The sequence below is a fragment of the Aricia agestis genome, chromosome 10 (genome assembly GCF_905147365.1).
Source record: "Aricia agestis chromosome 10, ilAriAges1.1, whole genome shotgun sequence".
NCBI lineage: Eukaryota > Metazoa > Arthropoda > Insecta > Lepidoptera > Lycaenidae > Aricia > Aricia agestis.
The window spans coordinates 12,490,708-12,504,445 of record NC_056415.1 but is presented as its reverse complement, the minus strand read 5'-3'; the positions used below and the strand labels follow the sequence as shown (position 1 = coordinate 12,504,445).

The window sequence follows — 13,738 nt, the reverse complement described above, 5'->3', positions numbered from 1 at the left end:
GTATAAAGGATGCGGGCAATCCCCGCAGGCGGTGTAACGAACACGTATCGACTTGTAACTTTCATTGGTCGTTATCTCGGCTGCGGGGACTGCCCGCATGCTGTATAACGAACGAGTTAACGACCAATGAAAATGAGCCATCAGTTTCGTTACACCCTGTAGAACAATATACATAAGTTAATCTTTAATATAAAAACAACTTTACAGCCTAATATGCCTAATACTATTTGAATTATTGTAACTATCGATATTTTAATTTGAAAATCAATAGCACAACTTTTCAATAGGTAAACTTTTTTATTTATGCAGCTACACGTTCCTTTTTTTCTTTTCAATTTTCATCCACTATTGCAAAAATCGGAGGCTTGCACGATTTTTACGCTCTGAGAACTCCACTAGTTGTGTTTATTTTCCTAAAATTATCTGGGCTTTTAATATGCAATATTGGTAGGATATTAACCATAAGATATTTGTTATCGTGCAGGAAAGTGATGCAATATCCAGAAACGTGCCATTTTGTGTTCCCTCCAAAATTCCATCGAAAGTTTTTGTAAAGGGTCTACCACTTTACGAAAACAACTGACTTGACTCGTTGACTTTACTGACTACTTTTTTAGACTTTTACTAGACCTTCGCTTGACAATAATCTGGAAAAACGACTTTATATTTTGTAAACATTTTACGATTTTTTTCCCGCCATATTTTACTTGACACTGGCCGTGGTTAAAAAGCTGAGCGCTATAATAAGAAAAAAAAAGTATTTTTTTTCATTGTGTTGACTTTGACAAATGACATATCAACCGATTGTCAAACTACAACCGATTTGTATTTTGCGTCGGTGTAGGTATTTTGTATTGCGTTTGCGTTTTCTTGTTTTATGAAGATCAACAAAATAATTTTGAATTGGTTTCGACAGAAAACTTTTTGCGGCTATAAAAGACTACATAAAATACAACAGCCCTGTTAGATCCCACCAGCGATTGAACAAATGGGTAATCAGAAAGAAAACCTAAAGAAGGCTCTCGGTATCACCGATTACCCCTGGAGTTCCGGTAATTATGTTTACTTGTTTAAATATTACTAGTTTTCTTAAAATGTCTCCGTTCAAGGATTTGATGATTAAAAGCTGTTATTAACATCAACATCTAAATGTGTCTTGTTGTGTTTACTCGGTCTATCGCAATTGTCTCGTTGCAGTATAAATAATTGAATATCTTATAAAATTTCCATGTCCTTATAATTTAAAGCACACTTGGTCTTGAATGTTTATAAGTTTGTTGAAGTCTGAATACACTATGACTATACACATTTTTTTATTTTTATATTATACTAGCTGTTGCCCGCGACTTCGTCGTTCGTGTCAACAAAATTTGTGTCAAATTTAAAAACTTTTTAAAACCCTGGTAAGTGGTACCCCTCTTAGGGCCGTGCTACACCGGAATGGCAGCGCTGAAAGTGCTCGCCTCGCCGCTGCCATTCCAGTGTAGCGCGGCCCTTAATTAATCAAAATACCCAAAAACAGCTGTGCAGTGTGCACGTAATCTATACTAATATTATAAATGCGAAAGTATCTCTGTCTGTCTGTCAGTCTCGCTTTCACGCCAAACGCCAAAAGTATCTCGGTCTGTCTGTCAGTCTCGCTTTCACGCCAAGCGCCAAAACTACCGAACCGATTGTAATGAAATTTTGTATACAGATAGTCTAAAGCCTGAGAAAGGACATAGGCTACTTTTTTACTGGAAAAAAGGGTTTTAAGGGGGTGAAAATGCATAAATTTGTTCAAATTAAGTTAGTTCCAACAATTTATAATAGATGGCGCCGTGCGTCTTTTACATCGCGCTGACGCTTGCTCAAAAGTCTTCCTATAAGACGTGGTATCATCTTACATTTAAGTTTCGATTTTTTTCGATTGTTATATCTATTCTACGGTATTAAATAACTCAGTACTTTATCTGTGCAGTGACGTAACCTTAAATCTATCAATGATAAATAGTTTATGGGTAAAGTTGTGTAATTGGAGGGCTAAATAAGCTTTAAAATTTGGCATAAAATATAAAGTTTAATATAAAAAAATTAAATACTTATTGTGTGCACACTGCACAGCTGTATTGATTTAAGGGGTACCAGGGTTTTTTATAAAAGCTTTTGACACCAATTTTGTTGACATCGCGCGCTATAAACTGAAGTCCACGCGGACGAAGTCGCGGGCAACAGCTAGTAACTAATAAGTATGATTAGTTCTATTTTACAATGAAGTAAAAAATAAAACGCCATCTGTTGAATCGTATTAGAACTAAAATGTTCATTGCATCTATATATTTCTGGATTTTTTATAATATTATACATAAAATATATTTAAGATTTTTGAAATTTTGTTTTAATACACATCCAAGACCCAGGAACATTGAAAACTTTTTGTTCCGCCTGCGGGACTCAAACCCAGGACCCCCGGGATGAGCGCTGGCCACGCGCAATGCGAATTCATTTTCATCGATATTTTCATGGAAATAAGATATTTTCCCACATCAAAATGTAGCCTATGTCCTTTCTCAGACTCTAGAATAACTGTGTACAAAATTTCATTGCAATCAATTCAGTAGTTTTGGCGTGAAAGCGAGACAGACAGACAGACAGAGATACTTTCGCATTTATAATATTAGTATAGATTTTCGGCGATAGCATTAGAAGATATGGATGCAACATATTTTTTGACATCATCCTCATTGAATTTATTAAGAACAAATGAAGGAAAGTTGTGCGTGGGAAAACTTTCTAGACTGTCAATAGTTTGAGACTTTAGTTGCGGATAAGTCAAGTTAAGGGAGCTGCAAAGTGAAAGTTAAGGGTATCTGGGTCTAATGTGTTGGTATTATTATCCGCACTTTTGCCGACTCCTAGGGATCTCAGGAATTTCCATACTTGACCGGGCTCCCAATTCAGTCACTGTTGTTCGTAAAAAGTAAAAAGAAAAGAAAGAAAACCAAAATCTGCACCCCTTGGAAATTATTTCTGCCGGGGCCCATGAATACAGGGTTTTCTAGTGTGTGGAGCAGTGTTAGACTTAAGAAATCATATTAGGCTTTCTATTTGATAAATACAGTTTTTATTTACTAGACGTTCCGCGCGGCTTCACGCTTCCACTTTATATAATATTAGTATAGATAATTTTATTATAGTTATATATAGATAATTTTATTATACTTTAGTAAGGGCTTATTTAAAGAGTAAATTAAAGTTTGAATTGTTATGGGACCAGGTAGTGTAATTGTTGTCATGTACATTCTTTCAATTTGGAAACTATCTTAGTTATTATCTATTTGTGTGGTCTCATGTATCGTTATGAATAAAAATGAATTAAAAACTTTGTTAGTCTCTTAATTTTGAGGACAGCTGTACCGGTTTGGCTAATTTTAGTCTTGAAATATGAATGAAAGTCCAAAAAAGGAGAAAAATTGTGATATGGAGTTCACTGGGTCATCTATTAACATTTAACATAATATTTTTTTCTAGATGATGATGATGATACTCACACTGCAGCAGAAGCTACATCAAGGTTTTCAAATGATAACGATGCAGCAAATTCATCCAGACTTACAGGTGTGTCTAAAATTTTTACTTATAGCTTTTTTTTGGTTATGCATGTCTACTTTTAAATTCCATCATAATTGTTTAATGATCAAATGTTATAGCTTATAATTAAACTTTTATGAACCTTTTTTAGTGCAACCACAAGCACCAAATACTTCTCTATCACCGAGAATTAGGAACCCAACAAAACTAGAGCGGGATCTCTTCTGGAGGATGTTACATCATCCTCGTAGGATACCTCCTACTAGTGATCCAGCAAGGTATAAGTTTAATCCATCCTTCTATTACGTACTCACAATTATTAATCTTGATATAGTCATAGTAGTTGTCCCAGGACAAGTTTTATTTTATAAAAATGTATAAGTTCACTTATGAATATATAATCTTTTTTTTTTAAATATTTATTTATTTCAAGAAACTTAAAAACGAATACATCTAAACCTCGCCAAACCAAGGTTTATCGGCGAGATACGCTCATAAATAAAACTATTGAGGACACTGGACTGAGACAATATACCAAACATCTGCTAGCTTTCTCAAATCCATTCCCATGCTAGTTTCGTAGGCATTGTTAAACATCTGTCCGTAAATATCCGTAAAAGTCCGTAAAAATATACTTTTAGTATTATATTTATTATCTATTGCTTTCTTAGCCCGGGCGCGCACTAGCGGCCAGGCCGTGGCGGCTATCGAGATAGATACCTTCGTATGAAACCGCTATAGACGACGGGCACCTGGCCGCAACGCGACCTGCGCGGCCACACCACACTTTCGATGGCCGCCGCGGCCTGGCTGCTAGTGCGCGCCCGGGCTTATACTCGCTACTATATTATATTGAATTCCGATTAAATATTCAACTTTTTTATCAATGGGAAGATATTACATGTTTGAATTTTGAAATAAATTCTTATAATCTTTTTTACTCCCAATTTTTTCTTTTTTACTTAATAAGTTCTTTAATAATCTTATTTGTATGCTCTTAATATTTTTTAAATATGATGAGGGCCATACACGGACCCGATGGGCACACCCACACTCACATCGTCGTCATCAACAGTCACCCCATCTATCACCGTTTGTATTTTCCTGTCGCTCAGATAACTCTTAAACCATAAACTAGTCGGCCCATGACCCACGTAAACCACATTCATCCATCACCTGTATTAATATATTATGATCAAGTGTGTCAAAAGCTTGTGGCGGTACCCACAATTCGCCTAACATTCTTGCATCGCGCTATCGAAGTTTCGGAGAACGGCAAGATATATACAACGTCTGAGATGACGTCAGTGGGCTTCGGCCTGACCGAGCATGCGATCTCTCTCGGTCGGAAGATCTTCCTTTTCGGCCGCCACGAACAACGTTAAATTGGTGACCACCGACAAGAACACGCATCCTTCTGGACATCAATCATCACCAACACTCCCCGCCCCTCCGCACCACGTCAGCAGACATCAAGCATAACCGGGTCGCCTCGACCATAAGCCGCGTTGGGCGTCCGCGCCGGTCGAACCCGTGTATGGCTTGAACGGGGCAGCCATAGGCTACAACGACCGGTCAGCAAGCAGAGCACGGGTTCCCTCTCCTGGTCATTGCACGCGTAGCTTCGGCCCACACCTGACAACACAAGCGCATCGAAGAATACCACAGGTCTTCGGGGGGGAGTGGTGTGGCGGTACCCACAATTCGCCTAACATTCCTGCATCGCGCTATCGAAGTTTCAGAGAACGGCAAGATATATACAACGTCTGAGATGACGTCAGTGGGCTTCGGCCTGACCGAGCATGCTATCTCTCTCGGTCGGAAGATCTTCCTTTTCGGCCGCCACGAACAACGTTAAAAGCTTTTTTATAAAGTGTAACTTGAAATTTATTACATTTTCAGGCCCGGTCCTAGCTCGTGCCAACCAATTGATAGTGGACACTGTATAGATCTGGAGAGCAAGTTCTCAAATATTGCACGCATGATTGCAATTAATAAACTTCCACGAAAAGTTCCACGTTTAAGTAGCTATAGAAGCAGTCTACCGCTATTACGTAAGTGAAATAATTAAGTTTCCTTTATCAAGAGAAACTTTCATGGGCGTACCCAGGGTAGGGCAGGAGCAGCTGCTCCCTCCTCCCCCTGCATCATATTGACGTCCCTACTAAGTACATATCTTTAAATCTAGTACTTTTATCTATAAAAATTAAGAAAACGGATTTTTGCCATTTGTTTGCTATACAATTTTTTTACAACTGAAAATTATTAATTTTTTATTCTTTATAAACACCTAGCTTATAAAAAATCTGATTTGCCCCCGCCCTGGCCCATAACTTGGGTATGCCCATGCAAACTTTAATTTGTATTATAAAGGCTATAAAAGCCATTTCACCAACAAAGGTGGTAATTAGTAAGTACGATCCTAACCTTTATTTATTAATATACCATTGTATACCTATAAATTTTCCAAAATGGATATAAAATTTTGTTATTAATTAAAATTTACAAAAATATTTTTACATGTTTAAAAATTCATTACGCATTCACGCCCCTAGATATTACATCTTTAAACATTACATTCAAAGTAAGTACTAAAAATAAATATTATGGAAAGGTTCCACAATTTGTACAGGTGTGCATTGTTGTAAATTATAGATCTTACATACTTTCAGTTGGTTGTGAGACTCAAATCAGTTATACAATTTTCATTGCCATATTTATGTCTGTTACCAGCCATATATTATATTATATGAACAATCAAATGTTACAAGAGAGTTGTTGTTCTATACTGTATTATATTATGTATTAATATTTCTTGCAGCTGTTAGTCCCCTAGAAAGGCCTCGAAACAGATCATCTCGCAGTAGCCAAGGTGACCGTATGTAATACAAATAGTAATTTGGATCACCTTGCATCTTCATTTTCACCTAATTCATATGTCTTTCCATCAACAGTAATAACCGCTACATTCTTATATTTGTTAATATACTATATCATGGATTTTACAAAAAAATATTAATAATTTAAATAAAAGATTTCATCAATTGTATTTTGTAAACAAACCATTGTATTTTGCCACTAAAATCTAAATCATTAAAGTATTTTACTACTGTGAAATATAATATCAATAAATTATTATTATCATTACAATAATAAGTTAATTAAACCAAGCATAATGAAATATAACCAAGAAAAGTGATCGTAATTCCGATCAATGAAATTGATTTAAAGGGAGCCAGCTATTCTAGTCTTCTAGCCACATTAACTGGATATAACCTGACTAAACACTAAGTTCCACCATCTGCTTATGTTTTAATTTCTCTGATAGTATGAGTACTATCAGAGAAATTAAAACATAAGCATATGAGTTCATAAAAAGTATCACAGAAACATTAACTTATTATTTAACTTATTATTTACGTCTTCAAAATACTATTATTAAAAAAAAGACAATGTCTAACTAAACTAAACAATTTATGTTGGCTAGGCATACCACCAACTATAGACGTTACAACTACGGAGCCCAGACCTAACCAACCTGCAGCCCTCGATCAAGACTCTGGAATTAATAATTCACTTTCTGATGATGGTATGCTATTATTTTTACTTTTTTAGATGTTTACACAACTTTAAGATTACTGGGTTGAAATGGAAAGGAAAGGCGCAGTGATAAGGCTGGTTTTATCGTTAAGCGTTTCGCTTAACGTGCGCCGTTGGAGCGCGCGCGTTCAAAGATGTATGGGGGTAGTAGTTTCGTTTTATTCGACTATAAAACGCTACTAACCCCGCGCATTCACCAATTGTCCTTTCTAGTTTCGCCGAACAATCTTAAAGTTGTGCTCGGCCTTTGCCTGTCGAAGAATCATCATAAATTCTCAAGCATTTCATATCTAAAACTTAACTGTCAAGTATCACATTAACGATTATCATATTATAATATTTTAGAAGTCGATAGTAGACTACGTGTCTTTCTTGACGAATCTCACGATGACAGCAACGAAAATGGCAACAGTACAGGTAAATTACTATTTATTAGTTTATTAGCTACATAAGTAGCTATGATTTTTTGAAATGCATTTTTTTAATGAAATAAGGGGGCAAACGAGCAATCGGGTCACCTGATGGAAAGCAACTTCAGTCGCCCATGGACACTCGCAGCATCAGAAGAGCTGGAGGTGCGTTGCCGGCCTTTTAAGAGGGAATAGGGTAATAGGGGAGGGTAGGGAAGGGAAGGGAATAGGGGAGGGTAGGAAAGGGAATAGGGTAGAGGATTAGACCTCCGGTAAACTCACTCACTCGGCGAATCATAGCGCAAGCGCTGTTTCACGCCGGTTTTCTGTGAGAACGTGTATTTCTCCGGTCGAGCCGGCCCATTCGTGCCGAAGCATGGTTGTCCCACGTATGATGTTATGTAATTATTGTCTGACACATTGAGGCCGGTATAAATAGTCAGTACTCAAGATGCATCTCGGTCTCAAGACACGGTTCAGGCTCTGTGATTGGTTGGCTGTCAAAATTTGGAGCAATCACAGAGCCGAACCGCGTCTTGAGACCGAGTCGCATCTTGAGTACTGACTATTTATACCAGCCTTAAAAAGTCGAAGTCATATACAAAACACGTATAGCTTATTTTATGAGTAAGTATGCTATATAATATGTTTTGTTCACAATTACATCTTTTGAACATTATTGACACTGTAATTTTCACTGTAGCTTGTATATAAATGAAGTTTTTTTTCAGCTGCACAAGCAACAGAAAATCCACGTCCTGAGGAAATAGTGGTTGAGATTGAACCGGATATAGAGGTCGTAGACAATGGTGGCACAGATAATGCACAGTCTGAGCAGAGACCTACTGAACAGGCGAATGAGGTATTCAATTAAAAAACAAGGTTTATTCTACCACACTTAACGTTAAAATAAGTTACTCTATTTATTAATTTCATCGGCGTAGGCCTGTCCTATCGTCTTCCATGACTCCCGTTCTTTCTATGCTCTCTTTTACCATTCTTTTTAAATATGTCTCCCCATCTTGCTCTTGGACGTACCCTTCCTCTTCTTCATTCTCTTAGTATCCATTCTATTATTATTTGTGTCTATCTATTGGTTTTTAGTTTGGAAATATATTAAAACAAGTTTGCCTATTGTTGCTTGTCTTTTCACTTGCACCCGAAAATACTTTCGTATGCGCATGTGAAAGAGACAAACGCAATGGAATCATTTCTCTCTCTACGCCGACTGTCTTGAAAGCTATATAAACTATCTGTACAAGGAAGTTTGAAACTATGTGGTAATATATAAATATTATTTGATGTTCTTTTTAGGAATCAAACGCTGCTAGCAACGATAATGAGCCGAATACAAGTCGTCAAGCCGTTAAAAGGAAGGCAGATGGTATGATTTTTTTGTAATATCTTCATTTTGATTATATTATTAAACATTTAGAAGTCAGTTCTGTCTACAAAAGATTTCTATCTAATTCTACATATTCAGTTCCTTATTCGGTACAATCTGCTTTTTAACAAACTTGAAAATGGTTTTATAAAAAATTTCTTGGACATAATAAAATTTATGCAGTGAATATAAACTATACATTTTTTTCATTTACGTATTTAAATTAAGTCTGCCTGTCCTTATCTGGCGTATTGGACGTTAAGACAACGTAATGGTTACGTTGCTTAAATATTTTTACTAATAAGAGGATGTTATACATTTTAAAACGTGAAGTAAAAAAAAATGTGAAGTAAGAAAAATATATAGCATACTTTTGTTTCAGATCACGACGATAACGAAATAAGTTCCGTGCGAGAATTCAATCAGGTAAGATTAAATTCTGACCAGTTTGGAGCATCGCTCAGGGGCTTACACTACCTTATTCATATAATATCTTAAAAAGAATCAACATATCTTCGAAATTATGTTATTGAGGGCGTGGCACGCTTTACCAAATCTTGTGAAGTTTGACTTTTGAGTCTCAACTTGCACGCAAATTCCAACACGGCCGCTGGTTGTGACCAATTTCATCACAATTTGAATTGTGACAGTAGCTTGGTTATGAGCCACAGAGATCATCAACAATTAATTTTTGTAGAGCGTCCTCCGTCTGCTGGAGTGCCCGGTGTGCATGGAGTGGATGGAGCCGCCGATGTCGCAGTGCCGGCGCGGGCACCTGGTGTGTGGGGGGTGCCGCGCGCGCCTCGCCGCCTGCCCCGTCTGCCGCACCGCCTTCTCCTCCGTGCGGAACCGCGCCATGGAGGCCGTACGTATATCTACTCAGATGACCGTTATTCCGGACCACCACGTACGCGTGACTTTTCAGTACGAGTGTCAATCGGGCTCGTCTGCGTTCTACCCGTTAAATTTTAAAAATAAAAAAATGGCTCTTTAATCACCAACGGAAGCCTTAAACAATTTACTTTCACTTTATCGTTTATCTATCGGGCTAACTCAGTTTCTGTTACCTGTTGTCAATACCTATATTTTGTTTAAATTTGTTATTTATTTAATTTACAAAAAAAATAAAAAATGTGGTGAATACGGTGGTAATAAACAGGTGGCGGAGCTACTACGCTACCCGTGTCGTCACGGGTGCGGGCGCGAGGCGCGTCTGCGGCGGCGGTCGGCGCACGAGGCGTCGTGCGGCGCGCGCCGCTACCGCTGCCCCGTGCCCGCGTGCGCCGAGCGCGCGCCCTTCCCGCTCGCTGAATTGCACTATCATTTTCAGGTGAGTTGTAGTGTATTTTTTATTAATATAATAATCTAATGATTAATGAAATAGAGTATAAATTACTGTGACATTCAGTAATGATCCAGTCGCATGTATAGAGGTATAAAATAATTGTAATAAAATATGCATGCGGCCAAAACTGCAGTAAGTACAATAATTTAAAAAGCTACATTAGTATTATACTGCTGATGTAAAAATGAGTAGCATTGGTCCCATTTTGATATATCTTAACAATCTGACTTTTCGATTTTTCGTCATTTCTTTTCATTTTCATAATAATTTTGGTCACCGACGATCATAGATCATCGAGGAAATTGATTCCTAGGCAGTTGACGCACTTACGCCACGTGGTTGGTTTATGTCAATTTAATGTTAGCTGTGATCGGTCGGATGGGTTTGACTAATCCTGGCCACATATACGTGGGAGAGCCATGCTTCGGCACGAATGGGCCGGCTCGACCGGAGAAATACCACGTTCTCACAGAAAACCGGCTTGAAACAGCGCTTGCGCTGTGTTTCGTCGAGTGAGTGAGTTTACCCTATACCCTTCCCTACCCTCCCCTATTCCCTTCCCTTCCCTACCTTCCCCTATTCCCTCTTAAAAGGCCGGCAACGCACCTCCAGCTTTTCTGATGCTGCGAGTGTCCATGGGCGACGGAAGTTGCTTTCCATCAGGTGACCCGTTTGCTCGTTTGCCCCCTTTATTTCATAAAAAAAAACATTATAAGAATTTCGGATCAGAAAATTTCGGACGACCCGCCATGACGTAATGCGTCCAAACTATGTAGGTATCTGCCTAGAAATCAACTTCTCTGATAGTACCATTGCTATAAAATAACACTAACGAGTAACGTTATCCAGGCGCGGCACCTGCCCATCCTCAAGGTGGGTCGTCGTCACCGGTTCTCGATGCGGGTGAGCGCGCAGCAGCACGACACGTGGCTGGTGGCGGCGGCGCGCGAGCTGTTCCACCTGCGAGTCGACGTCGACGTCGGCAGCTGGGGACTCGTCGTGTACGTCGCGTACATCGGCCCGCGATGCAACGCCAAGAATTTCACTTATGAGGTTAGTTGGCGTGTAACTAATTAATTGGTTTATGTGGTTTTGTATGGTAGCAAATCTTCTAACCGCGTAGCGGCGCACTCAGCTAGCAGCAGCTGCAGTCGCGATGCCGTTGCAGTTGGTACAGGTACAGGCGATTTGGCATTGGTGTTTTAGCACAAGCTTGACAAGAAAGTGTCTTGATATTAATCGGATTTATTTGTGAAAATAAGTAATCCATAGAAGTTCGAAATTGATAAGCAAATGATGAATGACTATCTACCATATTAAATTATCGAATTTTACAATGATATTTATAATTATTTCATTATAAACTAACAAAATTTATCCCATCTAGCTTTGTCTCACTTTACTTTTGACTAGTAATAACTGAAACCTTATATTATCTCGCAGGTAACAGTGACCGGGCAACACAACAGTCGCAAGCTCGTGTACACGCGCGCCACGCACAGCGACCTGGAGAGTTCCACCATGAACGTGAACCGCCAGGACTGTTTCCATCTCACCCTGGACCAGGCGCTCAACTTCATACGGCAGAAGAACCGTCTGGCGGTGCCGGACAAGTTCCTGGACTTTGTGGTGGAAATCAACAAACGCGAGCCGCCCCCGGCGACTGCGCAGGAGCAGTCGGACTCCTGATCGTGTGTGGTTTACGTCAGCGAGGGACGTATAGTGAAGTGTGAGACGAGTGAACTGTTGGAGTGAGTGTACTTATTGTAGGAAATGTCAGTATTCTGATTAAACTCTAAAGCAGCTTTGCTTCATTGTTCGATTCAGTCTCTCCTGTCGAATATACACCGAAATAGTACTATCCATAAATCCCCAAGCGGTACCCGGCTGCCGCATAACAATTGAAAATCTATTGTGTCTGCAATAACTACAATCCAGGTATATATTATATAATAACAGTGTATTAGTTTAATGAGAATATTATTATGTACTTTTATAGGGAAAAGTTTGCATCGAACAAGAAATGAAGCTGCATTAAAATAGTATAAGCTGGGTGTAGATAGAAAATAAAATTGCGGACGGCTTTTGTTATACTGAAGCCACAAATTTTACACGCGCTTGCACACATATGCATGAAACCATAGTGTTGTTTGATGTGTATGTGCGTGTTTTTCGTTATTTCGTATGAGATTAGTCGACTGGACATACAGTAACGAAAGGAAACTTTTTTTGATCTTTCGCTTCCAAAATTGTGAATCATAAATAATTTTATTATTTTATATTTTTACTAAGTTTAACTTAAAACGTTGGAATATGAAGTATGAAGTTTTGTCTTGTTTATATTTTTTATGTTGTCGAAACTGGTTTATTTGTTGTCACTATTTTGTTTTAGATAAGGTGATCAGCAATCCACCATCATAAGTCATTCCTTGTTATAAAAGTGGTGCCATAAGTTTTACTCTTAAACAAACATAAAATATATGCTTGTCATATTAATATATAAAAATAAAGTTTATAATACGAGTATTTGCAATTCTAAGTAATCTTATGCCGATTCTTTTTGTGGATATGTTATGGTCTTAGGTGGTTAAGATTTGTATTCATAGAGTATTTTATAGTATTAACTTAATTCATATTATGAATCAGTGTGTATTTGTGTATGTACAAGAAACTAGTGCTCATTTTCATCATTATAGTGAGGCCTGCTTGCACAAGTCTAGACTAAAGTTAACCTTGGGTTAATAGGATTGTAATAAAAGGGTTCCCAAGGATAACGTCGATAAAGGATTGAGCACATCAGATTAAGTGAACATACCAAAATGTTATAGGTATGTAAGTAGATTTGGATTAATCATGTAACCTTATTTAGTCTTGCTCAAAAGACATTAGTTCATAAGAAAGTAAACGTATTTTTGGAACCAGAAAATTATATACAAATATGATACATGTTAGAAAATTGTTTCCAAAAATTGAGCTCAGTTAGTAAACTGAAGAGATTGAAAACTATTGTAACTGCTTTCTATGAACAGGTAACGATTAATTGCCCGCTTTTACGATCGAAAATCTTAGAATAAATTATTGTCTGTTTATGAAATGTATAACTGTGTGTCTATAATATTATTTACATAATATAAGGTATGAAGTATAAACTGATTTGCAATATTTTGGATTCCTTTTATTTTAAGATTTACTTCGTGTTTTAATGACTGATATTTTTCTATTGTTTAATGTCATTGTGTTGAGGGAGGGTGCGAATGTTTACCAAAGACCAAAGTGGTTACTTTTCATGTTACTAAGAAAGTTGAGTTTTTTTTTGTTGTGTTTACTTTTAAATAAAACTACCGTGCCTATAATATTTCGTTTAATTTCTATATAGTCGCTGTACAGTGTACACTATATTTACAAAGTAAAGAATAAGAATAAGAAAAA

At 37.7% G+C, this 13,738-nt stretch overlaps 1 protein-coding gene across 1 annotated transcript; it reads left to right on the top strand.

The window, feature by feature from the left end:
• Nucleotides 1-852: 852 nt before the first annotated feature.
• Nucleotides 853-12,242, top strand: LOC121731134 (E3 ubiquitin-protein ligase siah-1-like). Its single transcript, XM_042120488.1, has 14 exons — nucleotides 853-1,052; nucleotides 3,511-3,597; nucleotides 3,722-3,848; nucleotides 5,473-5,624; nucleotides 6,392-6,448; nucleotides 7,058-7,159; nucleotides 7,516-7,587; nucleotides 8,312-8,442; nucleotides 8,895-8,964; nucleotides 9,347-9,390; nucleotides 9,662-9,829; nucleotides 10,124-10,294; nucleotides 11,159-11,362; nucleotides 11,753-12,242. Exons 1-14 carry the CDS (start codon nucleotides 989-991, stop codon nucleotides 11,996-11,998), a joined length of 1,695 nt encoding a protein of 564 aa, XP_041976422.1. The 5' UTR covers nucleotides 853-988; the 3' UTR covers nucleotides 11,999-12,242.
• The last annotated feature ends 1,496 nt before the right edge of the window (nucleotides 12,243-13,738 follow it).